General features: G+C 46.4%; 1 protein-coding gene across 3 annotated transcripts in view; it reads right to left on the bottom strand.

Moving 5' to 3' along the window:
- Positions 1–18,333, bottom strand: part of CMC2 (C-X9-C motif containing 2) — an 81,990-nt gene that overhangs the window by 22,390 nt on the left and 41,267 nt on the right. For all 3 annotated transcript variants that reach the window (XM_086945092.1, XM_086945094.1, XM_086945093.1), the window contains exon 2: positions 14,088–14,183. In XM_086945092.1, the coding sequence (XP_086801218.1) occupies positions 14,088–14,168 (81 nt within the window). In that variant the 5' untranslated portion in view covers positions 14,169–14,183. The remainder of the gene's footprint in view (positions 1–14,087; positions 14,184–18,333) is intronic.

Raw genomic sequence — 18,333 nt, 5'->3', positions numbered from 1 at the left:
TCAGAAGTGCCCATAAAGAAAGCATTGAAGCTCCACTTCCCACCGCTCAATCGGCACAGAACGCAGCAGTACACAGGGAAAGGAGTACAATGTAGAATGAGCTTAATTAAAATGAACACCCTAAAATGTTCTTTAAGGGGAGGGAGCTGTGCACACCCCTCCCCAAACCTTATTGGGCCCAGGGGACCCAATTCCCCAGGGCCATTACTAAAATTAAAGGGGAGGGGGCCATGAAACCTCACTCCCCGAACCTTGTTAGGCCTTGGGGAATCCTTCTCCCAGAGCCCTTTCATTCAATTAAGTGGAGTGGGACCACCTGGCCCCCTTCCCTGAGCCTTACAAAGGCCCTATTCCCATGGCCTTCTATTTTGTTAAAGAGAGGGCGGCTGCGCAGCCCCCTACCCGAGCTGCTATTGGCCCTGGGTACCTCATCCCCCAGGTTTGCATTTTTTAAAGGAGGGTACCCACCGTATACTGGTTGGGGACCACGTGGGGAGCGGGGTGTGGGGGAAAGCCCCAAGGCCCCGTATCTCCAGCCGGCTCCCCGCATGGAGCGGGAACTGGCATTGCTCCCATCTGGAGGAAGCAGCTGCTAATGTGGCTCCCAAGAGGCAAGAACAATTTCAAAGCTCCTGCCCGCTGGAGGCAGACTTCGCATTTTATCCTGCTTGGCTGGAGTTTTTTTTTTTATTCTTCTACCGAGCAAAAGCAAACACAGGTTTCCCTGGCCACAGTAGTGCAAGCAGGGAAACCACTGTGTCCCAGGGGTGGGATTTCCGGGACATAGTTGTGAGCCGGACCAGTAAGATGGTGTCCTTGGGGAAATTAATGGCTATGGGAGGGAGCCACATGGCCCCCTCCAAATTTTTTAAAATTTCAGCCCCAGGGGTGGGCTCACTGGGATCTTTTGAGACTCCAGGAGGGGAACCACACAGTCACCCTCCCACTTTTGTTAACTTTCAGCAAGAGGATGGGCTCTTCTCCCCATATAAAGAAATTTCAGCCTTTGGGTGGGCTCCCTGGGCCGGTCGACGCTTGGGGAGGGAGGCCGCACAGCCCTCCTCCCCATACAAAATAATTTCTGCCTCGGGTGGGATTCCTGGAGCCTCAGGAAACACCTGGAGGGGGGCCGCGTGGTCCCCCTTTCCATATAAACAAATTTCGGCCTCATGGGTGGGCTCGTCTGGGCTGCTGGAGGCTCACCGGGGAGGGCCACGCAGCCCCCTTCCCTTTATCAATTCGGCCCGACCTACATGTTTACAGGTTTTTTTCTTACACAAGTTTAGGACATGGGACAAATTCCCCAGAGTCCTGTAAAAGTGCCAGCAACTTTTTTCTCATGTTGCTGGCAGCCAATCAGTTAGCGTAAGGAAAATAAAGCTTCCTGAGCCAATCAGATTGCTCCATTTTTAAATTGGCGTTCCCGTGAGAGTCTATCGAGCCACTTGCGGACCCAACCATCTAGATATACAATTATTTTTTACTCTTAATTTCTCAAAGACTACTGAGCAGATTTACACCAAATCACAATAAACAAGTCAAGCTTCCTGTTAAATTTGGTGTAACTCAGTTGAGCAGTTTTTGCTGTAGCCCATCTTAAAGAATTCTATGGGAAATGCATGGGGATTTTGAGTTTTGGAACCCCCCTTTTTTCTCGCCCCGCTTGACAGATCACCCCAAAACCTCCCATGCACAAACCAGTCAAAAAAGTAGCACCTTTTGGGAAAGTTTCCTCAAACGGTGGCAAATTTATTGGCAATACAAAGACACTTTTCCTATGAAACAGTGACCTAACTATCTAGTGGTATGTATGTATGTATGTATGTATAACACACTTGTAAAGCGCTTCTGTCACCCAACGGGCATCCTGGCGCTGTGATCTAGCGGATCCTGAAACACAGTCAATACAATATCAGCAGCTACGCTATCCTAGGGAACAGGTGAGTTTTTAGTTCTTTTTTAAAAGAAGGAAGATCTCCTAAGCATCTGAGCGACAGTGGCAGATCATTCCACAACTTGGATGCCGTGAAGCCAAAAGAGCGGCCACCCGTTCGCTTTCTCCGAATCTTGGGAACAACAACCAAATAGGCTGAAGCAGAGCGGAGAGATCTAGTAGGGATGTACCAAGAGAACATCTCCTGTAGGGGCAGCGGTCCCGATCCATGCAGGGCCCGGAAGACCAAGCATAAAGCTTTAAACTCAATCTCCTGAGGGATGGGTAGCCAGTGCAAGTCACTAAGTGCTGCGGATGACGAGTCAAGGCGTCGACGGGAAAGTGCTAACTTGGCCGTGAAATTCTGTACTCGTTGTAGTTTGCCTATTGCAGTGACAGCTGCCCCCAGAAGCAGTGCATTGCACTAATCGAGTCTGCTTAAAATGATACTGCGAACTACTTCTGGTCTAGCATGGGCGGGGAGCAGAGGGAGAATCTTCCGTAGGGTACGCATCAATCCCATACAGGTAGACACTGTTTTGTCAATGAAACCATCCAGTTGAAGATTAGGTTCCATTGTCACTCACAGGTTCCGAACCGGGTTTGCTGCTGCTGCCGTGCCCTGAAAAGAGGGGGGCCAGAAGCCCTGTGGTAGAGGTCGTGAGACACGATCCGCTGAGCAATGCAGCACCTCCGTCTTGGAGCTGTTCAATTGCAGCGAGTTGTTGCTCAGCCATGTTGCCGTGGTGACCATACAATGGTGAAAGGTCTCCTGTGACACCGCATTCTCCCCTTCGAAGGAGAAGATGAGTTGGGTGTCATCAGCGTAGTTGGTGACTGAAATGCCAAAAGATTTAATTAGCTTGACCAGGGGGCGGAGGTAGAGATTAAAAAAAATGGGGCTAATGGCCGATCCCTGGGGTACTCCCCGACCAACCCTTTTGATGGTAGACTTAAAGGGAGGCAGGGCAACCACTTGATGTCTATTGGCCAGGTATGAGACAAGCCAGTCCCGGGCCAGGCCCAACACACCAACCTCCTCCAATCTCCTGGTCAAGATGGCATGACTGACCGTATCGAACGCTGCCGACATGTCGAGCAGCACTAAGAAGGCTGCTCGTCCATAGTCGGCACGTGAACGAAGGTCACTCAAAACAGTCACCAAAGCTGATTCGGTTCCATGCGCTGGTCTGAACCCAAACTGCGCCGCATCCAGACAATCATTAACTTCCAAAAAGCTGGACAGGTGTTTCTTGACCAGTTTCTCCAGAATCTTAATCGGGAAGGGAAGCAATGAGATGGGTCTGTAATTAGCGGGGCATAAGGGGTCCAGTGATTCTTTCTTCAACAGTGGAGAAACTACCGCTAGCTTCCAGCTATCCGGGACCTGGGCGGAGCCAAGAGATTGGCAGCAAATTGCGTGGAGAGGAGGGAACAACTCTTCCCTAATCATCAATAGGATATATATATATATATATATATACCCTGTTTGATATAAATATATATCACACAGGGTACTTTTTAGGGATTTGGCTGTAGGATAAAAGGGGATTGTAGGGGTTTTAGGCAATACTTAAATGTTTATAAATAAATAAAAGTTTGTTTCAAATCTTTTTATTAAAGAGAATGTTAGACTAAAACATACTCAAAAAAGAATTCTCAGTTGAATACAGTAATGATTTCAATCACTTACAGCAAATACATTTCTGGTTCCTAGTTCGATATCGATTACTTACATCCAGTATACAGTAGTCATAGTTTTACCTAGCTTGGAACATATAGCTGTGGTCCTGAGCTTAACAACAAAAAAATAAAAATTGAAACAACAGGGGTAAAAGGGTTCAAAAGATTGGGAGAGGGAGGGTGGGAGGGACTGTCTATGTTGGGTGAGTTAGGGACTAGATAGCGGGTTCGCTGTATAAGTCGACTGGTATTTCTCCTGCAATATGTAAGTATGCTGAGGCAAGAGGGCATCTTCAAAGAGCTGTAGGGCTCGAAGTTTTATTGGAGTAAAACAAGTGTACTCTAATTTAGAGAAATGGTCTAAGAGAGGTTGCCATGTGTTTGTAAACCTGGTTGTGCTGTAATCTAGCCGAGTCATGAGAAGTTCCATCGCCATGGTGTGCCAGAGGCGAGTAAACCAAAAAGCTATAGGAGGCGTATCTGTTTTCTTCCAGTATACTGCTATTATATGTTAAGCTGCTCCTAGCATATGGAATATTATATGCCAGTCTGCATGTCATAGCAAGGGGAGTTGATGGTATGGGGGAGCAAATTACATCTTTAATGTGACTGAGGATTTCTTTCCAATAGGTGGTCAGTGAAGGAGAGTGCCACCATATGTGTAGAAAATCTCTGATCACATTATGACAGCGCCAGCAAGTGGGTGATGTATTGGGGAACATTTTGTGGAGCCATTGGGGGGGGGTGTTATACCGCTGTGTCACACTATTATATGTAGGAGATGCGTTTCCTGTAAGAAGATAAAATCTGGGCCGTGATGTAATATTTAGCGCCATATCTGACGCCGTTTATTCGGGCGTTGAGGCCCTTTACATTGAGGGAGACAATCTTGAAATAGGGAACATTGGTAATTGTTGGTATATAGCGTGTTTGCTAGTGGTACAGCGTTGGATTATTCCTAAGGTAATATTTTTCCCCTTCGAGGGTTCCATCAAAACTTATGTCGATAGGAGCGGGCCATACCCGGGGGGAAAGGCATCAATATAGCCCCTAGCCCTGAGAGTTGCCATTTAGGAGTCTGCCGAACCAAAGTGTGATGCCCTGCCCACCCTTCATTAAACTGAGAGATAGATTAAAATGGAGAAAAAAATCAAGGATTACACAGGGCCAACTGGGCTAACAAGTACCATTCCAGTCCAAGAATGGGCACAGTAACAATGCACAGTCCATTCCAGAGATGTCTCTCTCCTAAGAATAGGATTGGAGGGTGTGGATCTAGAGAAAAGGATACATTTCTGGTCGGAGTCTGCCTGCCCCGCCGCCTTTTCTATTCCAGGCAGGAAGAGGGAATCTTCATTGCATAACGTTTCTCTGCATCCTTTGAAAACTTGCATCAGGATTTGTCCATAGGGGCTGGTTCAGGTGAGGAAGCAGTATTCTTCTTAGGCTGGCAAGGAAGGAGTGGGCGACTTCTCACCGTCCCTGGTTGGGAGATGTTGTATAATGTCCTGCTTAGCCTGGGCGGATGATTGCTCCCTAATTTTGGTCCCTCGTCATGGTCTGAAGATTTTAGCCCATTCAGGGCGTGCAGGTTCCCTGGTTGCTGATGGCAAGGAGGAAGGACTGGCTGCCCTTGGTGACATAGGGAGTTGTAAGAGTTGCTTGGCTTCCTAAAGAGAGCGCCGCACCAGACGTTTACCTTCCCAGGTGAAGATCAGGGCAAAGGGATGGCCCCATAAGGATTTATTGTTCAATTCATTTATTTTATCTGCTATCGGTTTAAAGTCTCTTAGCCTTCGGAGCAACACTGGAGAAATATCTGGGAAGAGTTTAATAGTATACCCCTTGTATAACAGATCAGCTGTGTTTCGTGATGCCTGCAATATTGCCTTCTTTTCTGTGAAAAAGTGGACTCGGTAAAATATCTGGGACCAGCTCAGGGCACCCAGGCTTGCAGCTACTGGATGGGCCCTGTCTAGTGCCATGTGGAGATGTGTTGTCATCTCCCCTGTCATGGAGTAGCTCCGCTACGAATGTCATGATGTCTGAACCTCCTGCCCCTTTTGGTACACCTCTGATTCGAAGTTTGTTCCATTTTCTTCTATTTTCTAAATCTTCCTGCTTTATCTGGATTCAATATGTTGTTCTTCTAGTGCGGATAGTCGTTGCCTAAGGATTTCTTGGTCTGCAGTACAGTTATATACTGTCCTTTCAAGATCATAGACTCTCTCGCCAATATCGGTTATATCTTTTCTCAGTTCCTTGAGACATGACGTGAATTCAGTTTTAAGGGAGCCAATTTCTGTTTTGATTTCATGCAGAAAGTTGTTCATGAAGGCTTGTGGAAGTGGCTCAGCTGCTCCTTCTGAGGAGGACGGCATGGGTGCTAGAATTGGGGGAACAACTTTTTACCACAGAGATGTCACAGTGTTGTCCTTGGTGGGGCCTGCTGTGGTGTCTTTACCCACCTTAGGGCATGGAATAATCCATATGCGGTGTCTCTTAGAGCGCAGGCAGATCTCTTATCCAGCTGGATAGTGCGGGCGCTGCAAAATATCTGAATGTACTGCAGTTCAGTACAGATCAACCTTCCAAGCAGTCTCTCCGTCTTAAAAGGAAAGGTCCTGTTGAATGCTGCTGTACGCAACAGAGTTTGTGGGGTAAGATCCACAATGCTTGCACTCAATAAAGTCTCCTCCCAGCTAGGTTCGCAGCGTGTTCAAAGTCTATATAGTAGTATAGCAGGGGGGAAGACTGTTGTCCCTTTCGATGCTGCTGGGGAGGGGCCCCAATGCTTGTCCCTGTGGCTTAAGTTCTGCAACTATATGGGCATGTATATGAATATCTTGACTAGATCTAGCATAAGTAGTGGCATAGGGTCTTTTGCCTTCTCCATGAGAGTGATTTAAACACTATTCAGTGTCGATGTAGGAAGGAGAGGATGCGTGCTCCAAACTCTTCTGGTGGTGCCCTCCCAGCAAAATAGTAGCTGGTTTGCGTGCTTGTACTACTGGCCCGGTCCCTCTTATGCAAGGCCTAATGGCATATGAACAATGAGTCTCCTATCTCTCCGGTGCTATTCCAAACGCTATGATTCTCCTGAGGTTCCACTATTTCCCACCTTGGTTTCCGTATACATGCTAATGGGTATCCTCATTAGCAGTGGTCGCCTTTCGCCTCAGCTCTCACGTTGCACCGTCGCTTACCCCCGTGGAGATCAAAGGATGGAATCCTCCAGGTCACAAAGTCGTCCAAAGAACACTGGGCTCTCAACAATACACCCAGGGCTCGAGTCGGGGTACCACGTGGGTGGACGGCATCCCCCCACTTATTTTACCGGGGGGACGCCATCCCCCCTGCCAAACAGCTGGACTTCACTCTTTGGCCTCTCTGGGACGAGGAGCTCGGCACCTTTAATGACGTCACTTCCTGTTGTGACGCCACTTTCGGTGACAGCGTCCTCCCACTTTTTTTTACGACTCGTGCCCTGAATACACCCCTACTGACAGTCCCGCTTTGTCAGTTCACCTCCCAGTGGTCACTCTCTGCCACAACTCTTGCCTCTGACGGCTATACGGCCTCCACCAGCTCGGTCCACCCTTCTGCGCCGTTTTACAAGACAGCAGAGCAGCCCCGGTACTGGATGACACCCCGGGCCCGAGCACTCGCTGCACTATCCTGCTATATGCTCTTCTGTACAATGCTGTGGCGCCGGGGTCTGCTACAGGGCACACAGTACCCCTTACCTCCTCAGGCCAGCTCCCCAGACTCCACTCCCCAGGGCACCATGCAGAGTTGGATTGGGATTCAAAATCGGCCCGGGCACGCAAATAAAAAAAGTGGCCCACGTTTGCATAATGCCTTTCCGCAAAACACTGCTTCGGCAACATTTTATAAGAAAAGGAGGGGTGGTAAAAAAAATGCATGGACTCGTTTACACTGGTGAAACACACCTGAAAACAAGTGAGGCCACTTCTGCTCTGGCCCCTTGCCCCCGCTCACTATGCATACACTAATGGGCTGGCCCAACGAGTGAAAGGGAGTGGCTCCTCTGCCCGTTGATAAAAGGGAGGTCATGTACGCCCATCTGCCTCCAGAAAGGCCACTTGGGCACCCACTGGGCCTCTGGCGGGATCCGAACAACCCAGAAGCACAAGTTACTACTTGTGTAATGATATATCTGTAAGAGACATTAGTTAGTGATAGATTCCTTACCGTAGAATATCCCCAGGCGTCAGACTGGATCCGGAAAATTTTGCGTAGCAGTACCCTTGCGCGTCGGTAGGCGTCGTCTGCGGCTCCGCGTCCGTCGTCGGCGTCGTGGGCGCCGTGATGACGTCGCCGGAGTACTTAGACGCCGCCTCCGCGTGCTGACGTCAGTTCTTAGCCACAGCTTTTCCGCGCCAGAAGCGCAGAGCCATGACAAAAACCGACACTGGTGCCAAGAAACTAGGGCCCTGAAAGGGGATGACCTTAACCCTAGATATCGGTTCGCAGAACGGGCAGGATGGGTGGGTCGGTAAGGAATCTATCACTAACTAATGTCTCTTACAGATATATCGTTACACAAGTAGTAACTTGTGCATCTGAAAGAGACACGTTAGTGATAGATTCCTTACCTTAGAATAGATACCCCAGCAATACCATCCCCGTGGTGGTGGGTCTGCGAACCAATATTCACACCAGAAAGTCCTGGAGAACGGAACGGCCGAAGTAGCCATCCCTCCGGACTTGACTGTCCAGGCAGTAGTGCCTCGCAAACGTGTGCAACGAAGCCCACGTAGCAGCCTGGCAAATGTCCTGCAAGGGCACACCTCGGCCCAAGGCAGTTGTAGTGGCCGTGGCTCGAGTGGAGTGAGCCCGCAGCCCAACAGGTGGTTCCTTCTTAGCAAAGGAGTAACACGCCTGGATGCACATGATAATCCATCGAGAAATGGTCCTCTTGTGCACCGCTTTCCCTTTCTTAGCGCCCGCGTACCCACAAAGAGTTGATCATCCACCCGGAACTGGCGTGTGCGATCCAGATAGAACGAGAGCGCACGTTTTGGGTCCAGACGGTGGAGCCTCTCCTCCTCTCTCGAGGTGTGTGGAGGCGGAAAGAAGGTGGGCAATGTGATGGACTGCCCCATGTGGAAGGCCATGACCACCTTAGGCAAGAAGGAGGGCCTAGTCCTCAAAACAACCTTGTCCGGATGGACTGAAAGGAAAGGAGGCTTACAAGAGAGGGCCTGGAGCTCACTCACTCTCCTGGCAGAGGTGATGGCTACCAGGAAGGCAGTTTTCAAAGAAATAAGGCGAAGTGGACAGTTATGAAGTGGCTCAAAGGGAGCGCACATCAGAAATGTTAGAACCAGGTTCAAGTCCCACTGAGGCATCACGAAAGGAACAGGAGGAAAGGTATGAGTGATGCCTTTCAGAAATCTGTTTACAATAGGGGACTTGAACAAAGAAGGTTGGTCAGGCAGCCTCAGAAAGGCTGAAAGAGCCGAAAGATAGCCCTTGATAGTGCCCAGAGCAGAGCCCTGCTGGGCAAGAGAAAGAAGGAAGAGAAGAATCTCAGAGAGAGGGGCATTGGGAGGATCCACAGCCTTTGCTGTGCACCATGCCACAAATCTGTTCCACCTGCAGGCGTATACCGTTTTTGTGGAGGGACGCCTGGCTGCCAGAATGATGTTGCAAACTTCAGGAGGCAAGTCAAATGGCCTCAACTGTCGCCGCTCAATCTCCATGCATGGAGGTGGAGACTGGACAGGTTCGGGTGGAGGACCAGCCCCTGCTGCTGCGACAGAAGGTCCTCCTGAAGAGGCAGACGAACCGGGGGATCGACTGACATACTGAGTAGCTCGGGATACCAGTACCTTCGTGCCCAGTCCGGAGCCACAAGGATGACTTGTGCTCGGTCGCGCTTGATCTTCTTCAGCACTCTGGGCAGAAGAGGTATAGGCGGAAAGGCGTACAACAGACTGCAGCTCCACTCGCGACGAAAAGCGTCTCCGAGCGAGTGCCGCCTTGGAAATTCCAACGCGCAGAACTGATGACATTGCGCGTTCTCTTCGGTGGCGAATAGATCTAACCAAGGCTCTCCCCAACGCAGAAAGAGGCCTTGCGCCACGTCCGAGTTCAGACGCCATTCGTGATCCATCGAGCACCGACGGCTGAGTTCGTCCGCCCTGGCGTTCAGAGAACCTGCCAGGCGTTGAACCACCAGAGTCACGCCCTGATGTTCCAGCCATTGCCAGAGGCGCAGAGCCTCCTGGCATAGGGTTCACGACCCCACACCGCCCTGTTTGTTGCAGTACCACATGGCGGTGGTGTTGTCCGTGAACACCTGCACTGCACTCCCTCAGACAGATGGGAGGAATGCTTTCAGTGCCAGACGAATCGCCCGCAGCTCCCACAGATTGATATGGAGCCGGGACTCCGCCGGAGACCAGAGTCCTCTGATCTCCGCCTCTCCCAAGTGGCCACCCCAGCCCTGGAGGGACGCGTCCGTCACAACTACGTGCTCCGGTTGGGGAAGGGAGAGGGATCTGCCGTTGACCCAATCGCGGTCCGTGAGCCACCACTGCAGCTGTCTCGCAGTGCCCTCCAAGATCAGGACATGGTCGGAAAGGTTGCCCCGGTGCTGGGCCCACTGAAACTTCAGGTCCCACTGCAGAGCCCGCATCCGCCACCGTGCGTGATGCACCAGAAGGATGCAGGAGGCCATCAGCCCCAGAAGCCGCAGCGTCAGCCTGACCGAAACCCGGGATAACGGCCCGAAGATCGGAATCAGGGCCTGAATATCCCGGACTCGCTGTTCGGGCAGGTAAACCCGAAACTGCGCCGAGTCGAGAACCGCTCCGATGAAAAGGAGCTTCTGAGAGGGGCACAGGTGTGACTTCGGCACATTGATGGAAAATCCCAGCCTGTGCAGGAGATCCGCCGTAGTCTGGAGGTGGTTGACGACTGCCTGGGGCGAGCCCGCCTTCAACAACCAGTCGTCTAGGTAGGGGAAGACTGAAACCCCTAACCTGCGCAGGTGAGCTGCGACCACCGCCATCACCTTCGTGAACACCCGTGGGGCGCTGGTAAGGCCGAAGGGGAGCACGGTAAACTGAAAGTGCAACTACAAAATGTATCCTCAATCCCCTGCCTCCCTGCTGGGTAAACAGCTGTTAGTTATGTTATGTTAGTATGAATTTGTAGAGCGCACGTTCACCCTGGGGTTTCTTGGCGCTGTGTACCGCGGGGGAACCCGTCCCGGCTTTCCCTGTGAGATGGTCCCTATTGGGCATCCCCAAGGTGAAGCCAGGCATCCTTAGCGTTGTGGGGGCCGTTGTGGAGATTAAGCAAGCTATTGCCCAGAGTTGCAGCGTGGGACCCATGGTTAGAGAGGCACCGAGACGAGATTTATCGAGCCCGCTGACATTGGTTTCGTACCCTGCCGCGTCGGGAATTGAACCCTGGTCCCGAGCCAACCTCTGCTTCTGGGTCTGCCGCCTCTAACCGGTGAGCCACACTTCTCAGCTGGCATGACCCTGAACCCATATCATCATGGCATATGCGACTGCATACTTCTTACTTTACCTGTAATACTGTTTTACCACTCCTTCCCGTATCTTACAACACAATGAAGATCATCCGCTAAACACTGGGTCATCCACTGGGACAATTACCTAATACCAGAATGCCCTCATTGTAACAGAATACAAGGCTCTTGCAGATGTATACTTCAGGCTCTATTGCCTAACTCCAATACCCGTGTGAACCATTTGTCAATCACCCCTGAGATAAGAGATATCACAAATCCTAACCCCTTATGATCAGTGGTGTCAATCCATGGGGATTATTTCCTACACTATTACAATTCTATTAGCTTCATATCAACGCACTCCTGTTGTGTAACATGGTCCCCAAAGGGACTTGTGGAAAGACCTAAATCTAATACACAGCTCCTATGGGAAAAATACTTAAATATCTCTTGACCTATCCTGTTGTGGAATAAAATCTGTAGGAAACTACATAAATCATCTCGTACTACTAATGCTACACAAACCCTATTTTTTTGTATATATGATTGATCATTGTTGACACATTATGGATTACATAAACAGAATTCTAATTTGCTTACCAATTGTTGGTCTTGTAATGCACCTCAAGGCGACTTAAAACATATGCTTTTAAATTGCAAGAATATTTCAGAATTTTGGTATAAAGTTTGGTGGCAGATTAACTATATCTTTTGAACTAATATACCATTGAATATCATTTCTCCGGTTCTCGGAAGTTTATCAGACAAATAGAATTGTTGTATGTTTAATGTACAGATTCTTGATCTTCTTATAGCTGTAGCTTTTCAACAGGCTACAAAACACTAGAAATATATTTCTAACGTTTTTTTCAAGCATGGTGGTATGGTGTTTGTTTTAACCAAAGATTAGATAGAGCATTTGTCAGACTGATGACTTTGTTATCTAAATGAGAATTACTTTGTTCTCCAATCACTACTTTTTAAACCAAGGTTTCAGCTGAACTCAATTTGTATTCTCTATGTATTGGGGAAGTATCAAGCCATCTTGATCTGTTCTACTTTAAATATTTTATAGGAAATGTTATTGCCTTTCATATTTACTTATAATTGCTTATTTACAGTTTCAAGTTGTATATTTGTCTATATATTATAGATTCTCTGAAATGACAGTTCGAATTTTGGATTTGGTTTTAAATGTCTTCCAGTTCCCTTCCCTCACTTCCCAATGCTATGCATTATATCTATATTTTCCATATTCACTATAATAATAACTGTATTCATAACAACATTTATAATGTGCGTTATTGTTCTTAATATTGATTGTCTTCTAACATAATGTCAATACATTTTCTTTAAACTAGAAAATACAGAGAACAATGAAAACAATATTTTCAGCGCTTTCAAGCTGAGTGTCACGTTGCTTGATTCAATGTCTCATCGCAGCATCAAATGTAACAACGCCATATACATTGCATCACAAACTATGGTGGCCATCTTGAAAGCAACCTTGCCAGCCGAGAATGTGCAAAGCCAATCATGTCACCTGCTCAACACTGACAAAGCAAGACTGACTGGGTTTGCCAATGCTTCTCTCCCTTGCATCTCCTCACAATTACAATATCTCACTTCCATAGGAGTGCAGCAATGCTGGCTACAGTCCTGTATCCGCCTGCTTGCTGTGTATCTGGCAGAGCAAGGTGAGAGAGGTGAGATGGTGAGACACTTCTCTCTCCAAAAGTGCCCGGCTATGGGCGAGATACAAGCCACTGCAGAGACAGAGCAGAGCAGACAGCTTATTTTACAAAATAATCCTCGCCCAGAGCCAAAGTGCCCGCCTCTCTCCTGATGAAGGAATTCTTTGTTCATTTTTTTTCCACATGCTTCAGTACCGGCAAAGGTTTTTTTTTGCAATGCAACAACAATGTTGAAGGGTTTTCCCCTTCACTGTAAAAAATGTAAAATGTAAATTGATACTTGTATAGCGCACTACTCACCCGCAAGGGTCTCAAGGCGCTTGTACGAATACCGCTGTGGAACCCATCCTGGCTTTCCCTGTGAGGCGTCCACTCCTGGGCACCCCAAGGTGGAGGCCAGGCATCCTTAGCGTTGTGGGGGCCGTTGTGGAGATTAAGCAAGCTATTGCCCAGAGTTGCAGAGTGGGACTCCATGATTGGAATAGGCACCGAGGCGAGAATGATCAGGTCCGTGAAATTTTGAGCCCAAGACCCGCTTGAGGCGGGGAATTGAACCCGGGTCCCGGGCTAGACCTCTGCATCAGGGTCTGCCGCTCTAATCATTGTATTTGATTTTCAGTATTTGATTTTCAGGATCAGCTGTTTGGCTTCCCAGGAGTTGGTCCATGAAAAACCTCTCTTAAAAAGCACAACTGTGTGGCACCATTAGGAAACCTCTAAAAATGAACATGAATGAATGGTTGTTCCCGATATTCATTTGAGCAGTTCCTCAATGTTGATGGAAAGCGTAACATCAACACTTTTGGCTAGAAACGCATTTTCACAGAGGATCTTTGTAGGGATCTCGTGCTGTTGGGATCTCGTGCTGTTGTTGATCTCGGGCATTCTCTTCTGTGTGCTCCCTGCGTGGCACCAGTGATTGCGGCAGTTGCTGCCGGGGAGCTTTTCAATCTTCCTTGAAGATAAGTGACGATTCACAAGGAGCTCTGTAAATAAATAGAATAAAGCAGAATCCATATCCTCAGGACCTGAAAAGGGAATCCATTACTAGATCCAATAATTAGCATAGAAATTAAATACATAATGTTCCACAAAGATTCTGTAAAAATAATATAAAATATCATGCAAAATACGAAGCATCCCGTGTTCTTTCAAGAGTAACTGTGTGCCCATTCTAGCAGAATTGTGCCATAATATATATACTTTCATGTCAGCCATTTCTTTCTCGTGATATGTACTATAAGGTTTCTGCCTTCACACCTACCTCTTTGTGGCACTGCTTCAGTTGGCTGATGAGTATGTTGCACTCTTCGGTATGCAGATGCGGAGACAGGTCTGGATGCATGGCAACCTGCAGATACTGTTAACAAAACAATTGGCTCCAATTAGTTAGACAAAGTTGAAATTCGTAGTCACAACATATCAGGCCATGCATGCTTTTCATATCCCTCCAGATTCCTGGAGGGCGAGTCAAAATAGTTTGTTAATTAACGATAACCAGGTATTCTGTAATTATGATTATGTATTTTGCGGAATGTAAAGTCTTTGTAGGTATTGAGGAGTTATATAAGAGTGAGTTGGAACTAAGCCAGAAAGTACAAGAAGGATGGGAGACACATCAATTTATAATGGGTACATTAAACAAGGACAAGTACTTTTCTCTATGAAGGATAGGGGGAAGTTAGGCAATCTTCTGGGCCAAAGGAATAAATATTTTGTATTCAGTGTAGATTTTTAGATTTTGGGTACAGAGGGCTCTACATCTTCGATGAGCAAAGCTAGTGTGTAGGATGCTGTTTGTAGATTTCCCTGCTCAGGTATTTGGGAGCATTGAAGTGCCTCGACATGTATGTTAGTAATAATCATTTAAAAGTGATCCAGGAAAAATAGAGCACAAGTGTTTTCCGTTTAACATACTTTGTAAACTTAAACAAAAACCCTGAAGGTGGAATTTTTTCAGCCCTTGCTGCCTTGACACAGTGAACTTGTACCACAGCATAGCTGCCAAAATAAGACTCCTTTCCTGTACATGCTGGAAATGTTTAGTTGCTGTCCCCTCTCTTCTTCCCTTAGCTTCAATTTACCAATGCCTTTGTGGCCTACCAATGGACGAGCAGTAGTAGCCATTGAGAAGCAGCTGGCAGAGTAGGAGGCAAAGTAAGGTATGATGGGACTTGGAAAGGTGGGAGAAAAGGAGGAGTTACAGACATAGGAATGGCCAGAATAGGGGGTATGGTGGGCATGGTCTTGCAAGTTGTAGGAGGAACACTAAGGCTAGACATTGTGTATAAGAGGAAGGGAAGGGAAGGTTGGGTATGTGGTGAGGATACTAGCGGTGCTTTGTAGGCTACATCAAAGACACCTCGGACACGCACCGTGGACTAACTGTGTTGCTGCTGGTGCTGGCTAAGTGCAGAGTGGCGATACATTGTGGTCAAAAGCAAGCGCTCATGACATGGGTGTGGCTAAGGGATGCAGGGCAGTGTCAAACACAACTGTCTGCTTTTTGGGATCTCACGCCCCCTAGATGTCGCCCGGTAAACATATGGGAACCCTTGGTGACATACCTGAGACAGAATAATGCCCCCATGACGTCCCCACTTGCGACTGCTCAGCTTGACTCTGCGCCTGTCCCAGACGCCACACGGCATTAGTAGAAGACAGGTAAATTAGGCTCCTGGCATAACACATACAAGACATCATGGGGATACCAGGAGACAGCATGACTTGGTTATGATGTCTGCTATGTATGTGCAGAGGCACGGCTGTGCTGGTAACTCACGCCATGCTGGGGCTTGTTATTTGTAAAAATGTGCTGACATTGTAATTTTTTTCTGTCTGTACTAATTCTATGATGCATATTCCTGTATGCACGGATCAATTTAAAAAAAGGTTTTGAAAAACTGAAAAATAATTGACTCGCTGCTCTCTCATAGATTAATGGATGGATGTATTGATTATAGCCATGATAGATTTTGCTCTCTTTTTTAGCTTGGATATATATTATTAACAAGAAGTCACAAGAATCTTGGCTTTCAAGATTTCACATTTTTAGATTGCTTTGCTGATCTTTGTGAACTGATTCACAAGTGAGTGCTACTTACATGAATATTTTTTTAATAGACCCTTAGTGGGTTGATGAGCTATTGTTTCCAACCGTCATAATCACCTTTAGTACTGCTGTACTTCAAATCATAGGAAGTACCTCATTGACTACTTTTTCAGGTATTATAAATGGGACATAGAATACCTTATATATTTGTGGATTATAAATCTTTTTTTTTCATCTGGATGCCTACTTTTTTCTTCTTTGATACTCCGATATACAGATCATGTCTAAACTGAGAGCATTTGTGATAACAATGAGGATTATATGTTGTGAAACTTTTCCGAGGATTTTTTGGATTATATGCAGGCTGCTTTTCCATATAAAAAACATAATTGGAAACAAATGGATATAGGCAGGGAGCATCTTACTACAGGATAAAAAAATACAGTATTAAGAGAAATTGTCATCATTAGAGGTAGAATTGCCTCATGTCATTTTTATCATGTTTATGTCTATCTGGCCTTCTTTATTGTATAATATAGGTCTTTTTTTTCGAAATACCTAGTGTAAATAGATATATATATATATATGTATATATATATATATATATATATATATATATATAATTTTTGGATAATTTCTACAATGTTTTTTCTAACTGTTTTACAGCCCTGATGAAGTCCATCTTTTGGATGTAACGCGTTGGCTGGGCTTTATGCTTCTGATTGGAAATGAAAATAAAGATTATATGAAGAAAATAAATTTCAAGGCTCCCCACACTTTAATTTTGTTTCAAATCACATGAGTTTGATATTGTTTATAATCTATAAATGTACTACATTTGATGATATGCTCCTTTTCATTATTTCTTTATACCTGGAGACAGCATGACTTGGTTATGATGTCTGCTATGTATGTGGCACGCCTGTGCTGGTAACTCATGTCATGCAGGGGATTGTTATTTGTAAAAATGTGCTGACATTGTACTTTTTCCTGTCTCCAATACTGCTATGGTGCATATTCCTGTATGCACAGATCAATTTCCATCAAGGTTTTGAAAAACAAACAAAACAAAAAAAGAGAGCACTAGGATTAGAATTCTAGTAGTTCACAGAGAGTGCCCAGATTCAGAATCATTCAGTTAAGAAGCTGTACCCTGATGTGGATTTAAAATTAACAAGCAACAGTACCCACTGGCAGTACAAAACTTTTATCAAGCAGCACCTGAATGAAGAATAACCTATCAGAAACAATAACCAGATGCATGACAAAACAATTCGCAGCAGCACCCAGACACAATGTAAGCAATCCAGGGGTACCAATCAGATGAAAACCGGTCGTTGTGGGGTTGCATCCAGATGCAAAGGTAATCAGAGAAAGAAACAATGAAGGAAATAACCATTCTCACTCAGCCAACGGCGATTTTAGAAGTGCACCTCGTGGTGGATAGACTTCCTGTTGCTACTTGGGTCTCAAGGGCTAATCGGCACACATTAGAAGTTTCAGCAAAATCACGTCTTTAGGTCTGGTTATAGTTCTCAGTCAGATGTGAGAATATGCATGAGACATAAATCAACCTCACCTCTAAACGTGGGAGATATATGTGCTAACTTTAGTTCACTTGGTGGACTACAGGAAAGAGCTAGGAAGACATGTGGACTGCACAGACCTATGAAGGAGTGTGAGCCGAATTCAGAGGAGGATATGGCTTTAGCTGTAACTGTTAATAAGGGCAAATGCTAGAGTGTTCAAAAGGTTGCACAAAAGGCCTGAATCCGGTTAGAGACTCCACAGTGTGGACCTTACCTTCCCCACCAATAGAACAATTTTAAAACACATGACTAACCTTGATTCGTTTCCAACTCTAATAACCTCTAACGTACAAACACTATTGTTTTCGCACTAGTTCTCATTGAGGCCTATGTGGCCTGGGTGCTGTAAATGGCTGCTGACTGCAGTGTTCGCGTTGGATTGAAAGAGTGAGCCTCTACGCATGCGCCAGAAAGACAATGGCTAAATCACCAGAGAGCCTGGTTCACCGAGCAAATGATGTTAAGGTCAGCCTGACCTAAAAGTGCAAGAGGATGCCAAGAGTTGTTTTGCATCTGAAAATATGAATGAGTTATGAATGACAAAGTATAAACGGAGATGACATTCATGGGAACGGGTGAGAATGACTGCGCATTTTGGAAAAACGGTTCTGTCAAGGATGAGATGAGGTGATCATAGTTGCCCCACTAATGGACCAATCAGAATGAACTGTGGACCCTAAAAGTTTCAATTTTAGTTAGTTAGTGAAATAGGGTATAAAAGATAGTGTTCGAAAAAGGTAAAAAAGCTTGCTCCTTGGATTTATTTTGCACCACGACATGCTGTCAGTTTGAACTATTTTATGGTGCTAGAGACTTTAAAATATTTTTGGACTTTAACTTTTGGAGCAATGAAGATGACCGAATGAAAA

This window comes from Lissotriton vulgaris, chromosome 12 (assembly GCF_964263255.1).
Source record: "Lissotriton vulgaris chromosome 12, aLisVul1.2, whole genome shotgun sequence".
Lineage (NCBI taxonomy): Eukaryota > Metazoa > Chordata > Amphibia > Caudata > Salamandridae > Lissotriton > Lissotriton vulgaris.
The sequence above is the reverse complement of the archived record's forward strand: the minus strand, read 5'-3'. Positions and strand labels throughout refer to the sequence as shown.